The sequence below is a fragment of the Thalassophryne amazonica genome, chromosome 21 (genome assembly GCF_902500255.1).
Source record: "Thalassophryne amazonica chromosome 21, fThaAma1.1, whole genome shotgun sequence".
Classification (NCBI taxonomy): domain Eukaryota; kingdom Metazoa; phylum Chordata; class Actinopteri; order Batrachoidiformes; family Batrachoididae; genus Thalassophryne; species Thalassophryne amazonica.
In genome coordinates this window covers 37,118,818-37,137,370 of record NC_047123.1, presented here as the reverse complement: position 1 = coordinate 37,137,370, position 18,553 = coordinate 37,118,818, and the positions used below count along the sequence as shown (strand labels likewise).

Below are 18,553 nucleotides of genomic sequence, written 5' to 3'. Positions count from 1 at the left end.
CAGTTAACTTCAACATGCAATTGTGGAAAATCTGTGAATTAATGAATTGATAAAAGCATAAAAAATGATTTAATTCACTTCCAGAAGCCAACTGTCAGGAGCCCATAGTTAAAAAAAAAACAAAAAAAAAAAAACGTTTGCAATTTGATGTTAAGGTGTCATTTCACTTGATACGTTGGTCTTTCAAAAGATTTTGTTGTACAAGCAAGCTTTGAACCCATGACTTCAGTCATTAATACAGCTTCTCTATCATCAGGCCACACACACTAAAACCTATTTTTGTAGCTCTTATAGCCTTTCACTTGATAGGTTGAACTTAAAAGTTTGACAACATGCATAAAATTTGAACCCATAACTTCTCAATTACTAACCTAGCATCTCTCACATAGGGCCACAAACCCTACACATGCAAACTTACCGTCGTAGCTCTTATATCCTTTCACTTGATATGTTGGTCTTAAAAACATTGTGTGGAATGAACAAGATTTGAACCTGTGACTTCTACTACAAATTTTAGAAATTGTGATGATTTATTAAAAGGAGACTGATCTGCACAAGAGGAACAGAAGAGCCAGAATTTCACAATTGCATGAATTTTTCAATTAAAAGTTGCTTTCACCAATTCCCCAGTTTGGAGACTGACACAACCGCTTCAACTCAACTTTTGGAAAACACAAAAAAAAAAAAAAAAAAAACCCCAACAGAACTTATTAGACACCATCACAAATAAACAATTTATTTAATTTAAATTATGTGTTAAATTCCCCCTAATTCCTTCAGTTTGTGGTTTCAGCCTGATTCACTAAGCTGTGAACAGATGTGTGAAAACTGAAGCCAGCGTATTCAACAAAAGTTGAACAAACAAGGAAAACCTTTTAAAAATTCTGAAACAATAATAAAAAAATTAAAAAGGCATAGTTGTGTTCAAAATAATAGCAGTGTATTTTAAAAAGTGAGTAAAGCTCAAAATCCTTTTATCTTTTATTTCCATACACAGAAAATGCATTGGGGATATTGCACATTCTATTCTAAATCAAAACAAAGAAAAATTCAGCAAACAGAAATGGAAGAAAAAGGAATATTAGGCTGTTCAAAAAAATATATAATATATAGCAGTATCTGCTTTTTTTTTTTTTTACACGCGCTTACTGTATCAACTGAAAATGCTTGAAGATTTATCTTTCCTGTGAGTCACTGAACTAATAAGTTGTATAACCAGTGTTTTTGAGAACTGCTTCACAGCTGTGTTGCATGGAGTCAACCAACTTCTGGCACCGGTGAACAGGTATTCCAGCCCAGGACCAGCCCACAGTTCTTGTGTATTTCTTGTTTTTTTCTCAGAAACAGTATTCTTGATGTCACCCCACAATTTTCCTATTCAGTTAAGGTCCTGGGATTGGACTGGCCACTCCATAACTTTGATCTTGTTGGTCTGGAACCAAGATGCTGCTTACTTGCTGGTGTATTTGGGGTCGTTGTCTTATTGAAACACCAATTTCAAGGACATTTCCTCTTTAGCATAAGGCAACATGACCTCTTCAAGTATTTGGATTGCTTCAAACTGATTCATGATCCCTGGTAAGCCATAAATTGACCCGAAACCAGAGTATGAGAAACATCCCCATGATGCTTGTTCCACCATGGTTCACTGTCTTCACAGTGTACTATGGCTTGAATTCAGTTTTGGGGGGTGGTCTGACAAACTGCCTGTGGCCTCTATAGACTCAAAAAGAACAATCTTGCTTTCATCAGTCCACAAAACGTTGCACCATTTCTCCTTAGGCCAGTCAGTGTGTTCCTGAGATACATGCCACCCTTTACCGCTGTATCAGTCATGATGGTGGTTTACGGAGAGGAATGCTTTCGGAAGGAGTGTGGGCGGATCATCATGCTGACTTTCCGTAGAGAGTAATAGTCTGTGTCTCTCCATGAGTACCAAACGATGCCATCAGGACCCAAGACGCCGTGGCCTTTAGGGGTGTAATGGCCTCCCTATAGGACAACATAGCAGTCAATAAGACACCCCAGAAAGTCCAAACCAAGGTGACCTGTGAAGCCTTACCCTGTAGTAAACCCCATTCAGATGGGCATAGAAGCACTGGTTGTACCACCATCCTCCACGAGAAATCTCAGCACAGATGTTTCCGCTGTCTGGTGTACTGAAGGCGTGGTTGTCATGGTACCAGCTGAAAGAGTCCTGCACGGTGCCACTGAAGCCCGACACGTGGAGATGGTACAGGTGGTCTTCATCTTCAACCCTGCAGACACACAGAGGGGTGTGGTATAGCCTGCATGAAACTTTATGATTTTTTTATTCCCCCAGCAATGCAAATAATCTATTTCATTTGGTGCAATTAAGGACGGAGTGTTTGGAAAACAAGATTTCTTTATTAACAGATCTTGTGGGCAAGTAAGTGCTGCATGACAGTGATGTCCTAAAGAAATGTTCATGCATTTAACAGAGCTCAGTGGGAGAAGGAGTTGGGCTACCAATACAAAGACCTGCCCATGCTACTTGGGCAAGAAACTGCATAGACCAAGTCCACCCAGGTTGGAGTGGTGTCCCCTCCAGGGGGGAGTCATAGATTGTCATGGGCTTCATGGTGCAGGTTCTGCTTATAAACTCCATAGTAATGGGCCTCTAGACCTACAGAGGACTTTTCTTGTAGCTTTTGGTGACTGGTTAATATGTGTGTAGGGGGTTCAGTGCGTTTCTCTGCATGTGAGTTTGTGCCACCAACCGGAAGCTGTGGTAGAGGGCGTGTTTATGCTTCTTGCTCCAGTCGTGCAGGTCGATGCGGAGGCTGTAGTTTCCCTGTGTGCTCAGGTCATGTATGTGGTCATTTCCGAGCCAGAACTCAGAGTGCAGGTCACCAAAACCATCCCTGTAGTCCCTCCAGCTCCGGTCAAAATTCACAGAGCCGTCAAGTCGACGCTGGATCACGGTCCATCCACCACCTGAGGCCATGGAGAGGTCAGACCATGCTTGTACAAAATGCTAAAGTGTCCAAGTCAGTGTGACTCACCGTCCGTGTCCATGTCACAGTAAACCTCCACGGGGATATTTGCCAGTAATGGCACTACGGTGTACAGACCGGATCTCCTCACACCGGTGAGGTAGATGGAAGCACAGTCGACTGGACAGTTTCTGAGATGGTGAATTTCTTGGGCAGTAAACATGAAGACACATTTGGATGAAAGAGGAAAGCAAGAATGAGTTTAGCGCCATCTGCTGAGACACTGTGTATACCTGAGCGTGAGCCTTGTTCAGCATTCATGAGAGGGTTGGGATGGACCATGTTGAGACAACCAGGGTTTGTTTTCACTTTTTCCACCAGATGTGTCAGATTATGAACTTGGTTCTAGGACGGAACAGAACAACAGTAAGATTCACGTAACGTACAACATCTAGACCCAGGACTGTAAAACAGCCTCGGTTTGTTTATACCCAAGGATCTAGTTTGGGTGAAACTAGAGTGTGTTCTTGTTGTTCAGATTTGTCCCAGTTGTGGTTTTCATGAATGTCTGTAATTAAGTGACCAGGTGCAACCCCCCCCCCCCCCGCCTTTTTTTTAATAAAAGGAAATATGCAAAAGATGTTACTGCAACATAGGCAATGTACATAAATATTAATACTCAGAGTTGGCCATGGCCAATACTGTGATCCATAGAAGTATCAGTATACAACCCCTGGCAAAAATTATGGAATCACCAGCCTCAGAGGATGTTCATTCAGTTGTTTAATTTTGTAGAAAAAAAGCAGATCACAGACATGACACAAAACTAAAGTCATTTCAAATGGCAACTTTCTGGCTTTAAGAAACACTATAAGAAATCAAGAAAAAAAAGATTGTGGCAGTCAGTAACGGTTACTTTTTTAGACCAAGCAGAGGAAAAAAATATGGAATCACCCTGTAAATTTTCATCCCCCAAATTAACACCTGCATCAAATCAGATCTGCTCATTGACATTGACCCTATGTGTGTTTTTGCAAGGAATGTTTTTGCAGTTTTTGCTCTATGGCAAGATGCATTATCATCTTGAAAAATGATTTTATCATCCCCAAACATCCTTTCAATTGATGGGATAAGAAAAGTGTCCAAAATATCAACGTAAACTTGTGCATTTATTAATGATGTAATGACAGCCATCTCCCCAGTGCCTTTACCTGACATGCAGCCCCATATCATCAATGACTGTGGAAATTTACATGTTCTCTTCAGGCAGTCATCTTTATATACTCAACAAAAATATAAACGCAACACTTTTGGTTTTGCTCCCATTTTGTATGAGATGAACTCAAAGATCTAAAACTTTTTCCACATACACAATATCACCATTTCCCTCAAATATTGTTCACAAACCAGTCTAAATCTGTGATAGTGAGCACTTCTCCTTTGCTGAGATAATCCATCCCACCTCACAGGTGTGCCATATCAAGATGCTGATTAGACACCATGATTAGTGCACAGGTGTGCCTTAGACTGCCCACAATAAAAGGCCACTCTGAAAGGTGCAGTTTTGTTTTATTGGGGGGGGGGGGATACCAGTCAGTATCTGGTGTGACCACCATTTGCCTCATGCAGTGCAACACATCTCCTTCGCATCATCCGTGAAGAGAACACCTCTCCAACGTGCCAAACGCCAGCGAATGTGAGCATTTGCCCACTCAAGTCGGTTACGACGACGAACTGGAGTCAGGTCGAGACCCCGATGAGGACGACGAGCATGCAGATGAGCTTCCCTGAGATCGTTTCTGACAGTTTGTGCAGAAATTCTTTGGTTATGCAAACCGATTGTTCCAGCAGCTGTCCGAGTGGCTGGTCTCAGACGATCTTGGAGGTGAACATGCTGGATGTGGAGGTCCTGGGCTGGTGTGGTCACACATGGTCTGTGGTTGTGAGGCTGGTTGGATGTACTGCCAAATTCTCTGAAACGCCTTTGGAGACGGCTTATGGTAGAGACATGAACATTCAATACACGAGCAACAGCTCTGGTTGACATTCCTGCTGTCAGCATGCCAATTGCACGCTCCCTCAAATCTTGCGACATCTGTGGCATTGTGCTGTGTGATAAACTGCACCTTTCAGAGTGGCCTTTTATTGTGGGCAGTCTAAGGCACACCTGTGCACTAATCATGGTGTCTAATCAGCATCTTGATATGGCACACCTGTGAGGTGGGATGGATTATCTCAGCAAAGGAGAAGTGCTCACTATCACAGATTTAGACTGGATTGTGAACAATATTTGAGAGAAATGGTGATATTGTGTATGTGGAAAAAGTTTTAGATCTTTGAGTCCATCTCATACAAAATGGGAGCAAAACCAAAAGTGTTGCGTTTATATTTTTGTTGAGTACCAAACAAAAGTTCCAGCATCATCACCTTGCCCAATGCAGATTCGAGATTCATCACTGAATATGACTTTCATCCAGTCATCCACAGTCCACGATTGCTTTTCCTTAGCCCATTGTAACCTTGTTTTTTTTCTGTTTAGGTGTTAATGATGCCTTTCGTTTAGCTTTTCTGTATGTAAATCCCATTTCCTTTAGGCGGTTTCTTACAGTTCGGTCACAGACGTTGACTCCAGTTTCCTCCCATTCGTTCCTCATTTGTTTGTTGTACATTTTTCGATTTTTGAGATATATTGCTTTAAGTTTTCTGTCTTGAGGCTTTGATGTCTTCCTTGGTCTACCAGTATGTTTGCCTTTAACAACCTTCCCATGTTGTTTGTATTTGGTCCAGAGTTTAGACACAGCTGACTGTGAACAACCAACATCTTTTGCAACATTGCATGATGATTTACCCTCTTTTAAGAGTTTGATAATCCTCTCCTTTGTTTCAATTGACATCTCTCGTGTTGGAGCCATGATTCATGTCAGTCCACTTGGTACAACAGCTCTCCAAGGTGTGATCACTCCTTTTTAGATGCAGAGTAACGAGCAGATCTGATATGATGCAGATGTTAGTTTTGGGGATGAAAATTTATAGGGTGATTCCATAATTTTTTCCTCAGAATTGAGTGATTCCATATTTTTTCCTCTGCTTGGTCTAAAAAAGTAACCGTTACTGACTGCCACAATCTTTTTTTCTTGATTTCTTATAGTGTTTCTTAAAGCCAGAAAGTTGCCATTTGAAATGACTTTAGTTTTGTCTCATGTCTGTGATCTGCTTTTTTCTACAAAATTAAACAACTGAAGGTCGGTGATTCCATAATTTTTGCCAGGGGTTGTAGTACAAAAGCATGTGATAGTTACAAATAGTGTTACTGGAAGTCATTATGTTGAGGACCTTATAAGTTTGTGTGTGTCAAAGAAAAATCTAAATTTTCATGCTGATTATATTGTGCATCTGAGTGGTGAGTGGAGTATAATCTGGCTTGGTGGGTAGAAAATAACCTTGTGTCAGTGATACCCATGGGTTTAAGGTGGAGTAGCTTGCAATATACTGGGGTATAGAACAAGTCGTCCAGATTTAACAGTGTGTATTGTATGGACTAATACCACTGTCTAACACCGGGGTATTATTACTGATGCTAGGGTATATTCAGTTGTTTAGTTAGAGCTGTTACATGGGTTCTGGTGGGGAAATGTACCTGGAGGTCTAGGATCAGAGTTCCCTGTAGGTGCAGCAAAGTGGTAGCTTCTGCATAGTACACCTCCAAGTCATGAAAACGAGCCTCCAAGGTCGTGTTGAGATGGTTCCTGTCTTCACTCTGTTGGTGGACATTCATTCATCAACTGTGTCAGAGCTGTGTTCTAGGATTGAGCAGTTGTCTAATCTACCATTACTGTTATGGAGAAGGTGTACAGTGTGCGTCCATGCTGTTAGACATTTGGAAGAGGTACGACACACCTGATGCACCAGTTAGAACTGAGTTTGTACAACACAAATGTTACATTGATCGAAGTTGTCAAAGGTGACAGCAGGGGGAGCCACTTGACCTGCAAAGACCTTACTCTTATAGTTCTATATTCATGTCACTGATGGCAGAAGACATCTTACTAGTAACAAATACTCCAACATGAAAGAATAAATTCCATCTCTGACAGACAACATGAGAACAGTCACACAGACTTTATCAATAAATCACAGAATAATGTCAAATCAAGTCAAATAATAATGTAATAAAATAGTCAAATCAGAGAATATATTGATAGTAGTCTCCAAAGTTGTACACAAGTAGATATCAAGTTATGCTTATTTATATTTCCACCAAACAATCCCTTAATAAATGCGATATTGATAAGCAGAAAATTTTAATTACATTCTTCTTAGTTGTAATGGAAATCTCATCATTTATACATGAAAATATTTCATGGTATTTTCACATGCTTCACATTTGGGGTGAATGTGAGGCATTATTGTAAAGCGCTTTGAGTGTCTGATGCAGATGGAAAAGTGCTCTATAAATGTAGTCCATTTCATTAATAATTGTGGTTATGCTGCATTTAGGACGTTACATGTTGTAAAAAGGGAACTTGTAGACCCAGTTGTGTTGATTGTTTTGTGTGTGTGTGTGTGTGTGTGTGTGTGTGTTTATGCAAGCTCATTGCCTGATGAAGCACCACATGGAGGAGTTGGAGACTAATCCAGTTAGTGACTCAGGTCAAGGACGAAGCAGGCGCCACGTCACAGTGCAGAAGTGTCCAAATCACAGCGTAATAATGACGACAGTGAAGGTACTCGTGTATGTAGTGTGCAGACTAAATTACAGTGTGTGTGAGTGTGTGTGTGTATGTTTGTCCTCAGTTTGTAGTAGATAAAGGACACTGAGATGCATGCAAAATCTGGAAGCAGTCTCAGAGTGTCCTACAGCGAGGGGTCACTGTATTAAAAGCATGAAAGGTGCAGAGATCAGAACGATTAGACTGTAAGAGCTGAAAACTTCCAGGCCTGTTTTATAGACGACTGAATCAACATTCACTTTGTATGTAAAACAAAACTAGTCAGAGTAGTAGAAGTGATTAGTGGTGATACGTGACCCGGGTTGGTTAAGTTGATTAAACGTCACCTGCAGCTCAAGAACCTTGATGCGGTGCCGGTGGTTGCGCAGCTCCTCCTGCAGGGCAGAGATAGTTTCCCTCAGAGTTATGATCTGTTGTTTCCTCTCCTCATTTTCATTCAGCCAGTAGGAAACCTCCTCTGTGCAGCGGAACATATCCGGGCATCTTTGCTCATTCAGCTGAGGCAGCGTGGCCACCAGGCGGCACATCCCGTTCTCCAGGATCTGTGTGGAGAGGTGGTGGGGGAGTGATTTTAGGGTGCAGACATAACATAAGGTCAGACTGTCTGCTCAGGAACACATCACCAGTTTTTGCAATATATTATCCACTTCAGTGTGACTTGGTGGGTGGGTGGCTTTCACCTCACTGGGGAAGCTGGTGTCATCTTATCTGAAAACGTAGAGTTGCAAAAGGAAGGTGACATTAGAAATGACAGCAGACCACTGAGCAGGTGATCTGAGAATTTGCCAGCTGTATCATTAAAGTTAGGGCTCATCAACATGCTGGAACTCTGGAAGTGGTCAAATTGCACAAGCTGATCCCTCAACACATCAAAAAGAATGGTGTGTGGCTTGGTTCTTAGATGTCTGTAAACCTGCATGAGGTGAACCTTAAAAATAAGTTATTTTGTAATTCAGACATATTTCTATAATCCAGAAAGCATCTTAATGTCTTAATTTAGGCTTTCTTAATCTAAGTTTGTTGTCCTCTAAATTATTGCTGATTAATGATTTAATTGTCTTATGTGAAACATGGTTGAAGCCAAATGCACATCTGCCTTTAACTCTGCCTTTGTCACAGAGTGGTCCATGGACCACTAGTGGTCTGTGAGTGACCCCGAATTGTCTGGGAGTGTACTGGTAAAATCTCTCATTTTAAATTAATATCATCATGACAGTCCAGTACAGCATCTGCAGAACATCAAACGCAACACGATTCAGTCTATTGGTGTCCTGCTCCCACTTATCCCCTCTCGTGGCTCTGAATTTACCAGTCGATTTACGCTCCATATCCTCACCTCTGCTCATGAACTTTGGATAATGACATAAAGAACAAGGTCACAGATATATGTGATGGAAACGAGACTCTTCTGCTGTGTATCTGGCCTTGCATTCAGGGAAGGGGTGAGAATCTGGAATATCTGGGAAGTATTCTGTGTAGAGGTGCTTCATTGCATCCAAAGGCGTCGTAGAGAAGCTTGAATCTTCGACTGGACTGGGTTGCTTGACGCGAGGACGTTTCGCTTCAAATCGCAGAAGCTTCCTCAGCTAAAATTCTTGCTCTGATTTCTGTCTTGACTCTTGTAGAGAAGAACTCTACACGATTTGAAGCGAAACATCCTCACGTCAAGAAACCCAGTCCAGTCAAAGATTCAAGCTTCTCTACTATGGAAACCACCTGGACAACTGAGAGCCTTCACAGAAATATCCAAAGGAGTCAGCTGAGGTGATTCAGGCATATCGGGCATGTCGTGAGGAATCCCCCCGGTTGTCTTCCTAGGGAGGTGTTCCAGGTACATCCGACTGGGTGGAGGCCCTGGGGAAGACCTAAGACATGCTTGAGAGATTATATTTCCGAGATGGTCTGAGAAAGCCTTGGGATCCCTCAGAAAGAGTTAGAGGACTTTGGTGAGGACAGGAAGTGTGGCTTCCTGGGAATTGTGACAGAACAACTGACACCTTCAATGTCTGTGTCTTACTGCTTCCAAACAACATGTCAAACACAGAAGAAAGGTCAGACAGTGTCATCTGTTTGGGAGGATGTTGACAGTAGTTACCTGGTTAGTGTATTCCCCACATTGGGAACCTCCGCCGTTGCGTGGAGCAGTAGAGTTAAGGTCAGCTGTAGATTCAGGAATGAGTATGAAGAAGATCCAAAGAGCAGAACACAGACTCCACTCAGGAGGGTTGGTTAAGGATGACAGAGTCATTGGTCCTTCTAGTTAGTCTGTCTGGATGTTCTGAGTGAGTGTTGATGTGGGACTCTTGTGTCTCAGCCTCACCACAAGAGGCTCATCCTTTAAGGAATAAAGTGGGAAGTTAGATGATACCCAAGAGTTCTGAAGATCTTTGTAGCACAGTGAAATTAGAACATCTTAGTGTGTGTGTGTGTGTGTGTGTGTGTGTGCATTATCAGAATTTTAAGCAAAATGTTTGTCAGAGGATAAAGATTCCAAAAAGGTTTAGTTTGGACCATCTATGACTGAATGTTACGGGGTAAAAACAACAAAAACTGTAGACAAATCAAAAGTTAAAGTTGCTCTAATTTTTGGTCAAAAAGTGAAGCAAATTATTGGTTAATAGTGTTAAAAAAGTAGTTGGCTCCATCTGCCATGCTTAGTCACCACATTACAGCCTAACATACGTCACTGAATCCAATGGACGTTGACCTTGTTTGATCTTTGCAGACTAAACATTGAAAACAGTCCATTTCTTAATCCCACTGGCTCAACCAATAATTTTCTTGACTTCTTACCAAAATTGGAGCAGCTTTACCTTTTGACCCATCACTTTTTTTTTGCAGTTTGTACCCCAGAACACTCAGTCATTGATTTCCAAACTACACCTTGTTGGGATCTTTATGATCAGACAAATAATGTGGGGTACTTTTCACTAAGACTGGTACATTTTTAAATGTGTAGGTCATGGATGGTCCACCGAGACTGGATTATAAGTGTCGTTTAGTCCCCTTAAGTGGTACTGATTAGTTCTAAATGGACTACATGGTGCAGTAATGAGCTTGGCCCCATGTAGATGGGGTAATGTGTGTTGGCACATATAAGAGCAGTGAGATAAAGGGAAATGTAGTCTAACACCGTGATGAGGTGACGTGATGATTTTGTGGGATTCATGTGGTGTACTCGAGTAGATCCTGTAAAGTGACCTGGCGGCATCACATAGATTTAGCAGCCATAAAACGTTTTACTGGTGTCATCGCCAGAGTAGCGGCAGGTTCTAGACCTAACCCACATACAAGTGACTGTGTGGACGTCCTGCATCCACAGTTTCAATAATTCAGATGGTTGTCCACAGTTGGTACAACAATGTCTAGCTGTGGCCCACTTTCAGGTATGTGTATGTCCAAAATGACTAACATCTGTCTTTGCTGTACTCACACCGTTCCTTGGTGACCTCTGACCCCTCTCCTGGCTGGTGTCAGACCACAGGAGCGTGTCCATTGTGTATTCCTTGTGTCAGTCTGTGTGCCTCATTGTCCGTTGTGTCTGTGTTTCAGTGAGTGCTTACTGGACATGTGAGACCTGTAATCCTGCTCTAAGAGGATTCTCAGTCAGCCCGGGGAATAACTTTAACTTCAACAAAACTCGTGGCTGCAAGTTATCCAGACATTTGATATTTATGACCAGCTCTCGATTTCATGTGGCTGAAGCACTTTTCCCATCAAACTTTGATTTCAGGTAGAATTAATCAGTACCGCCATGGATTCGGACTCATGACAAGTTTTCATCCTTAACCTCTCACTCCATAATTATTTTGACGCCTAAACCGTCACCCTGCTATAAACAACACCAGAAATCTTTGTCTACAAAAATGTCATGAATTGGTTAAAAAACAAACAATATTTTAAGTAGAATCACAAGGCCACACCTGCAGTTTTCTAAATTAACAGCTAACGTTACACCACAACATAATTATGCAATTAAACTACATACTTTAGGTCAACTATTGGAACACTACAAATGTTATAGTATTTGTTCAAATCACTATTACTACAATAGCAGGCCAGGATTGCTAACTTAAATATTCCTCTCATAACTACTCACAAATACACTGTATTTTATGGATTGTAAGTCACAGGATTTTTTTGTTTGTTTGGTTTTTAAAAGTTTAGGAGGCCCTGTTAGTGAAGCAGATACCATCAATTTTACAGAAAAATCCTGCAAATGCTGGTACAAGCACTGATTTTTGAATTTGGCCAATGATTCCCCAAGATAGTACTTAACAAATGTGGTCGATTGGCCACTTGAAAATCCAATATGGTGGCCATTTAGCAAGATGGCCACCAAAATTACCTATGAAAAAAATTACTCTTTGCATTGAAACACTATGATTACGGATGTCTTTCACAGTATCCGTGAAATCCAAGATGGTGCCTAATTTCAGGATGGCCACCAAATTGACCCCCAAAATATTTTTTTCCTCACAAAAATGTCATTACTTATTTGGTTTGTGCGATCTTTGTGTCAAATTGTAGGTCTTCAGCTATGCAAGATGAAATTTTTCATGTTCCAACAACAGTATGATGCTCTTAGAGGCATAAATTGCCATTTATCCATCCTGAAAATTACAACACAATATATTCAACATTAAACTCCTTTTAATTGGCCTACATGCAGCAGTTTCAAGAGATGAACACTTTGAAAGCCTGCTGGGTGGAAACCATAAATGTAATAAACCTAACTCTGTTTTGGCACATAAGCAAAATAAAGCATAATAAATACCATAAATAGCAAATAAAATATAAATGTAATTTGACATCATCCTTATTTTAATTGATCAAATACAAGCTTTTCTGTGCAAAACCTAACTTTCAGTAGGTCATTTTGGTGGCCATATTGGAAAATGGCCGCCATCTTGAATGTTCAAGTGGTCAATCGACTAGATCTGCTGAGTATCACGAGAATCACCGAAATTTGATGCTTGGACCAGCGTTTGTACAATTTTGCTGTAAGACAGGTAAATTCAGAGTAAAAATGCGAAGACGCCTTGAATCAATGCTGACATCGTGCCATTAAATCACCCGTTCTGTTGCTAAGTACTGAAATAAAGACATATGACATACAAGAGTCAACAGTTGACTGGGGACATTTTCAAAGTCCAACGAGGTCAACATTAATGTTTTCAGCCTTCGTGATGTGAGCCGCCACATCAAAGTCATGATGGGTGAATGTTTACAACATAAAGAGTGGGACATGGCAACAAACCATCTTGAAGAATGTTCCACCAAGAAGTTCAGTTGCTGTGGAGATACGTCACGATGTCTCCAAGCTGGATGATTGAGACTCTTCACTGATAAGTGTCTATGCAAGCTTTTTGATGTTATGGGATTGATTCTCAGGGTGACTTCAGAATTCTAAAGTCCAGCACCAAAACTGATAAAATCAGAAATCTGAAGAGCAAAACTTGAAAAGGTTCTTGTCCCTGTGATTTCACTCATTGAAAAATAGTTTTATACTTGAACCCCCCCAAAAAAAAGGCATTTATAAATGTCACAAATGCTTTTTATTTTTTATTTTTTTTTGCAGGCAGAGCTCTGACCTTCCAGTATTAATGCATAAAAAGTTTGATTTTGGGAGTTTTACAGTTCTTGAGTTTTAAGATAAGGAAGTTTCTCAGAAAGATGTACGGGAGGACGGAATTTCACCTGACAAGCACGACTTACAGTTGTGACTAAAATTGCTAATAATGACTGTTCATTTTTAGCTTTCCTAGGAATCAAAGCACTAAAAAAAGTAATAATGAAAGAATAAATAATATAACAAGTACATTACAACAGTGCACAAAAATTCCACATTTAAGAGCTAAGACAGAAAAAAGGTGAATCCTCCAGAAATACAGTATTTTTGCACCACTCTGACGTGACATTAATAAATCTTTAACACTTGCTGTTGTGACATCACACATGCAAACTGACTACCCACGTACACATGATCGTTGATTGTGTGTGTGTGTGTGTGTGTGTGTGTGTGTCATTTCCTATTATCATCCACATCACACAGCATTTTTGCTGGTGGATGGTTTCATGTTTCACGACATTTCAACATGATCTGGTAGAACAGTTTAGGGGGGGGGGGGGGGGGGGGTAATCACACTGAAAATACCAGGTTGGAAACAGCTGACATTTTGATGAAGAACACGGCTTCACTGCCTCCTCATTCTCTCACATTTCTAAAAAATGATTTTAATGTCACTGTTTTTTCTCTGGCAAACATATTTTGAAGGACTGTTTTGTTTAAACTGAACCTGCCCAGGAACACGTGGGAAACATGTGGGTGTGATGCTGCGCACATTCTGCAGTGCGCCCATGTTTACCGTTTGGTTTGATTGACAGGCTGACAGCGGCACACTACACTTCCTGAAGTGTCGGTCAAACCGAAAACCACTTCACGGAGCATGAGGCTGTCAAAGCCCCACTGAAGCTGACAGTAACATAACACACAGACACACACTGAAAGTTTGGACCGCCGCCACCACCTGCACAGCAACCACAAACAAAGAACTTGTGAAAAAAAAAAACAACTTATTACTAATACAGTGGATACATATGAGACGGCAACACACACACACACACACACACACACACACACACACACACACACACACACACACACACACACACACACTGCACACTTTCATACATAAACATGGACTTCTGATAATACCTCTTTAATGTACAGTACACTTCAAAATGAAGACAACACAAACAAATGCATGAAACATAACATAACCACAATCATACACACGAAGATTTGACTATAAAACTTATCTTTGCTTTGATGCTGTTTGAGTTTTAGTTCCACACTGATGGCTGTGCAATGTCTTACAAGAACTGTGATGTCATAAAGCTCCCAGCTCAGCTGCAGCACTGTGATGTCAGAGCACTTATCTCACCTCAGCCTCCCGCTGTCAGCTTGTTTGCACCCGCATCCATCTGTGTTAACCTGAAGCACCTCTGTAGCTCAGAGAATCATGGGAAAGGCGACAGTGATGTCCCAGAGGGCCGTGCACGTCACAGCCGCATCACAAGTATTTTCTGTGCACATTGCCGGAACCGTTCTGCAGCACAGAGGAGATCTGAGGGTCGGCGCAGAGAACAGCTCTGAAAAGCACCCAGGACACCTGAGGCCACGTCCTCCAAACTCAGACTGAAGACTGATGTCCACTGAGGTTCAATCCTGCAGAGAACACAGACTCCTGGATTCCAGTGACTTAATTTACTGCACACATGGAAAAAGACTTCATTTTAACTCTCCTGAATGAAACACTCGTGAAGCTATGAGTGCTTTTCCTCTTTTTCTCCACCCGAGTACATGCACGTATGAGGGTGCACGTAACAGTTTATTTGCACATTTACTCAGTCGTTCACGATGATGTATTTCTGCAACCTCAGCTCAATAAACAGGCGGGTACAGACTCCCGCTGGGTAGGAAAACAATCATCTGTCATCAAACCTGCAATAAAGTCAACTTCAGATGACAAACCGCACAGCAGCACATTCTGCTCTCCCGTTCTGCACCTTCATCTGCATGATTTATGGAAAATCAGCCTGGCGAAACCACGAGTTGTTGCTTCTCACCAACAGTGACGGAGCTCCAACACCTGATGGCCTGTCAAAGAAAGGGTCAGCACGGGGTCACGCTTTAATTACAGTCATTCCAACCTGGGGTCAAACTCAGGTCACACATTTCTCATGAGCAGCTAATGCAATGACGTCTCGCTGGTGTACACAATCTCACATGCACAATTATATAACATAAAGCAATTACCAATGTGATATTGAACACATCAGAAGCTGATGGGGCAGCTATGTGCTCAGAAGGTTCTCTGTTCAACACCACCCGTGCCCGTACTTCACGGACCACACAGTTGCATCATCAGAGCAGACGTAAAACGTCTGCTAAAACTACATGCAGATCCACGTCAGATTTGCTGTGGTGACCCTGAGCAAAATGCCACGTGACGAACAACAGAAGAAACATTTGATTACTTTGATTAATAATAAAGTGTTTCATCACATTACACATTCTGAAACTACATTATTTACTGATTTACAAAAACAACCTATCCAGCCAAACTGGTTTTATTAATGAAAACTAACAACTAACACAGTGACGTGCACATTCACCATTAAGCTTTATGACTCATGTTGAGCAGAATAATACATTTAGTATTTCTCTACATTAAAGATGCGTCAGTGTTTTTTTTTCCCTTAGGCTTTCCCAAATACTGCACACAAACCCTCTTAAAGTTGGTTACTGAATGAATAACATAAATAAATCCGTCCCTTCCACATTGTTCAGATTTATCCTAACCCTCTATAAAAATAACTGCTGTCATCTTCCACCTCACCATATTAAAAGTACATATAATAACGATCAATTCACGACAATTTGGTTAAAAAGTAACTTTGTTTTACCTGTGTGATGATCCACAGACGTGTCTGCCACCTGCTGGATGGTTACTGTCGATGCATTAGGAGCAGGTGTGGGCGTCAGCAACATTGACAAACTGTTTCTGCACAGAAAAATGTAATCAAACAATCACAAAGGGACACCACAACTTTGCATTTACAAAAACAACCTATCCAGTCAAACTGGTTTTATTGGTGAAAAATAACAACTAATGCAGTGACGTGCACATTCACCATTATGATGTATTTTGTGTTGAGTAGAGAACACAGTAAAGATGCTTCATTGTAGTTTTTTCCCTTAGGATTTTCCAAATACTGCATTCTGTAAATTGTTATAATTAATTTTGTTATTGTACCTATAAAAACCCTGCCAATAGTACATTTTTATATGATTTTCACAACAAAAGAAAACTGACAGCCATGGTCCAACAAACGTACATTAACAGGGTTCATGACAGACGCAGAAATGTACTAAAACACACAAATATACTTGTATTTTCAGATTGTTTGTGTTTACATTCCAAATTCAATTAACTCCCAGTTCCACACAACCCTACAGAAAGAATTCAAAGCAGAGGTTTTCATGATATATTAGCTTCTATCGTTTGTCACAACCACACGCTAAGGTCACAAACACTTTATTTAAACATTTACGATATGGAGAAAAATCCTTATCTGTCAGAATACTGATTGTCTCCATTCTGCAACCAGTTTGAATGATTTTCTTTGTCTCTTTTCTAAAACTTCATAAACAATGTTAAACTTACAAAATGTTACAGCAACATAAACCCCAATCCAGGAACTTCTCACTAGGGTCCACTAGTCCTAGTATTAAGGAGAGCATGTTGAAGTTGTTCTTACATTTATATATTGCACTAAAGTAGGTTAACTTAAAAAAAAAAAATTAATTAAGGTGAATTTCCATTATTTGATAATTTTCAATTCAACAGATTTATAGACAACAGTACAATTAAAGGTGACTAATGGTATAAGTCAACAGAATTGTAAATTTTATTTTTGTAAATTGAACCAAACTGGATCTGGTTTGTTAGCTGTTTGAAAGTATTACATTTATGAAGTTTAGCATCAGTTGGGGTTATAATATACACCATCAAATAATATAAAGAGGTTAGGACTACTGGAGTCTCCCAACCAAACTCTAATCTATAATCCCAGCGCATCTCGGAGGGGATGTTACCGTATGCTGTTTGTGGTTTAGATAATTAAAAATGGTCTTTTTTCTTGTCGAATTAACATTTGTTAAACACAATTTGTACTGATCCCAACTTTGAAGCTATGTTGACACTTTGAGGTTCAACGGAATTCAGCAACATCCAAAGTAACACTGGCTACCATGCTAACTAGTGGTGTCACTGTCAGACAGTCCATCTTAAAACATTCCCAAAACAATTCTATGAAGTTTACTCAGCACAAAAAACATTTCTATAAAGAATTGCAAACTTATTGTTCTGCTAGCTACTGTAGTCCAGCCGCTAAATTAGCTCACCACACCAGCTAGCATGGCAACTTAGCATACACATCACTGCCCAATAAACCCCACAAACTAAGTTAGCTTCACCAGTTAGCATTAACTCGTCCTAAACTTTATTAGGACTCATGCTCCAAGCAGGAAATGCTGCAGGAGACGATGAGCTAACGCTCGCAATCTCATTGTGAAATCTGTGAACGCTGATCTGATTTCATAGCAGTAAAAAGAAAAACACCAGGAAATGATAATTTGTGAGATGATAAACAGGATTTTCCAAAATGACTCGGATATTATTTAAAAATTAATCAGTGTGTCGCCGCTTCGCTGATTCACTTATTCCTCAGAGGACACAAACGCTACAGATGACAAACTGGAAATAAGAAAATCAATTGCAGCTCACGATTGATAGCGTGACTGAAACCTGGCAGCCGTGAAGCACGTGGCGCCTTCACTGCAGAGGATGCGCCTCAGAGAAGATCCAGAAAGCCCACCGCCCCAGACTGAAATCACATCTACATCATCTCATTCAGCTTCTTTCTGCATCTTTCTCTCTTAATTCTATTAGGAGACGCACACATGCACGCGGAGACAATCAGATCATGGGTTCGGTGTCCGGCACGTGTCTCTTCAGGCCAATAAGACACATCAGCCCAATGTCTGCCGGCTCAATTCAAACAACAACTGTCCCTCAGGTCCAAATGGCCTTTTCTTTCCTCATTTATCATCTCAACGACTTTCAGCAACAAACAGCAACCGATAACCCCGCTTAAAAATACATACTAAAAAGGGTGTTACCCAATTACCTCATAAGGAGGAGGGGGCTATGCTCATGGTTTCGCTTCTTTGAATCAATGCAATCGATGCCGTTTGTCATCAAAGCAAAATACGTGCAGCAACTCTGCATTCTTAAC

General features: G+C 40.8%; 1 protein-coding gene across 4 annotated transcripts; it reads right to left on the bottom strand.

The window, feature by feature from the left end:
• Positions 1–1,380: 1,380 nt before the first annotated feature.
• LOC117502688 (fibrinogen-like protein 1) lies at positions 1,381–14,927 on the bottom strand. Of its 4 annotated transcripts, none has more exons than XM_034161771.1 (9): positions 14,635–14,927; positions 9,783–10,022; positions 8,029–8,229; positions 6,595–6,714; positions 3,251–3,362; positions 3,027–3,164; positions 2,742–2,958; positions 2,063–2,258; positions 1,381–1,992 (listed from the first exon to the last, which is right to left on the bottom strand). In XM_034161771.1, exons 2-9 carry the CDS (start codon positions 9,933–9,935, stop codon positions 1,846–1,848), a joined length of 1,284 nt encoding a protein of 427 aa, XP_034017662.1. In that variant the 5' UTR covers positions 9,936–10,022; positions 14,635–14,927; the 3' UTR covers positions 1,381–1,845. The 4 variants fall into 4 exon arrangements, with proteins under 4 accessions (XP_034017662.1, XP_034017658.1, XP_034017659.1 ...); XM_034161767.1 differs by having other exon boundaries at positions 8,014–8,229; positions 14,635–14,922; XM_034161768.1 differs by lacking the exon at positions 14,635–14,927 and adding an exon at positions 11,121–11,372 and having other exon boundaries at positions 8,014–8,229.
• Positions 14,928–18,553: the final 3,626 nt, after the last annotated feature.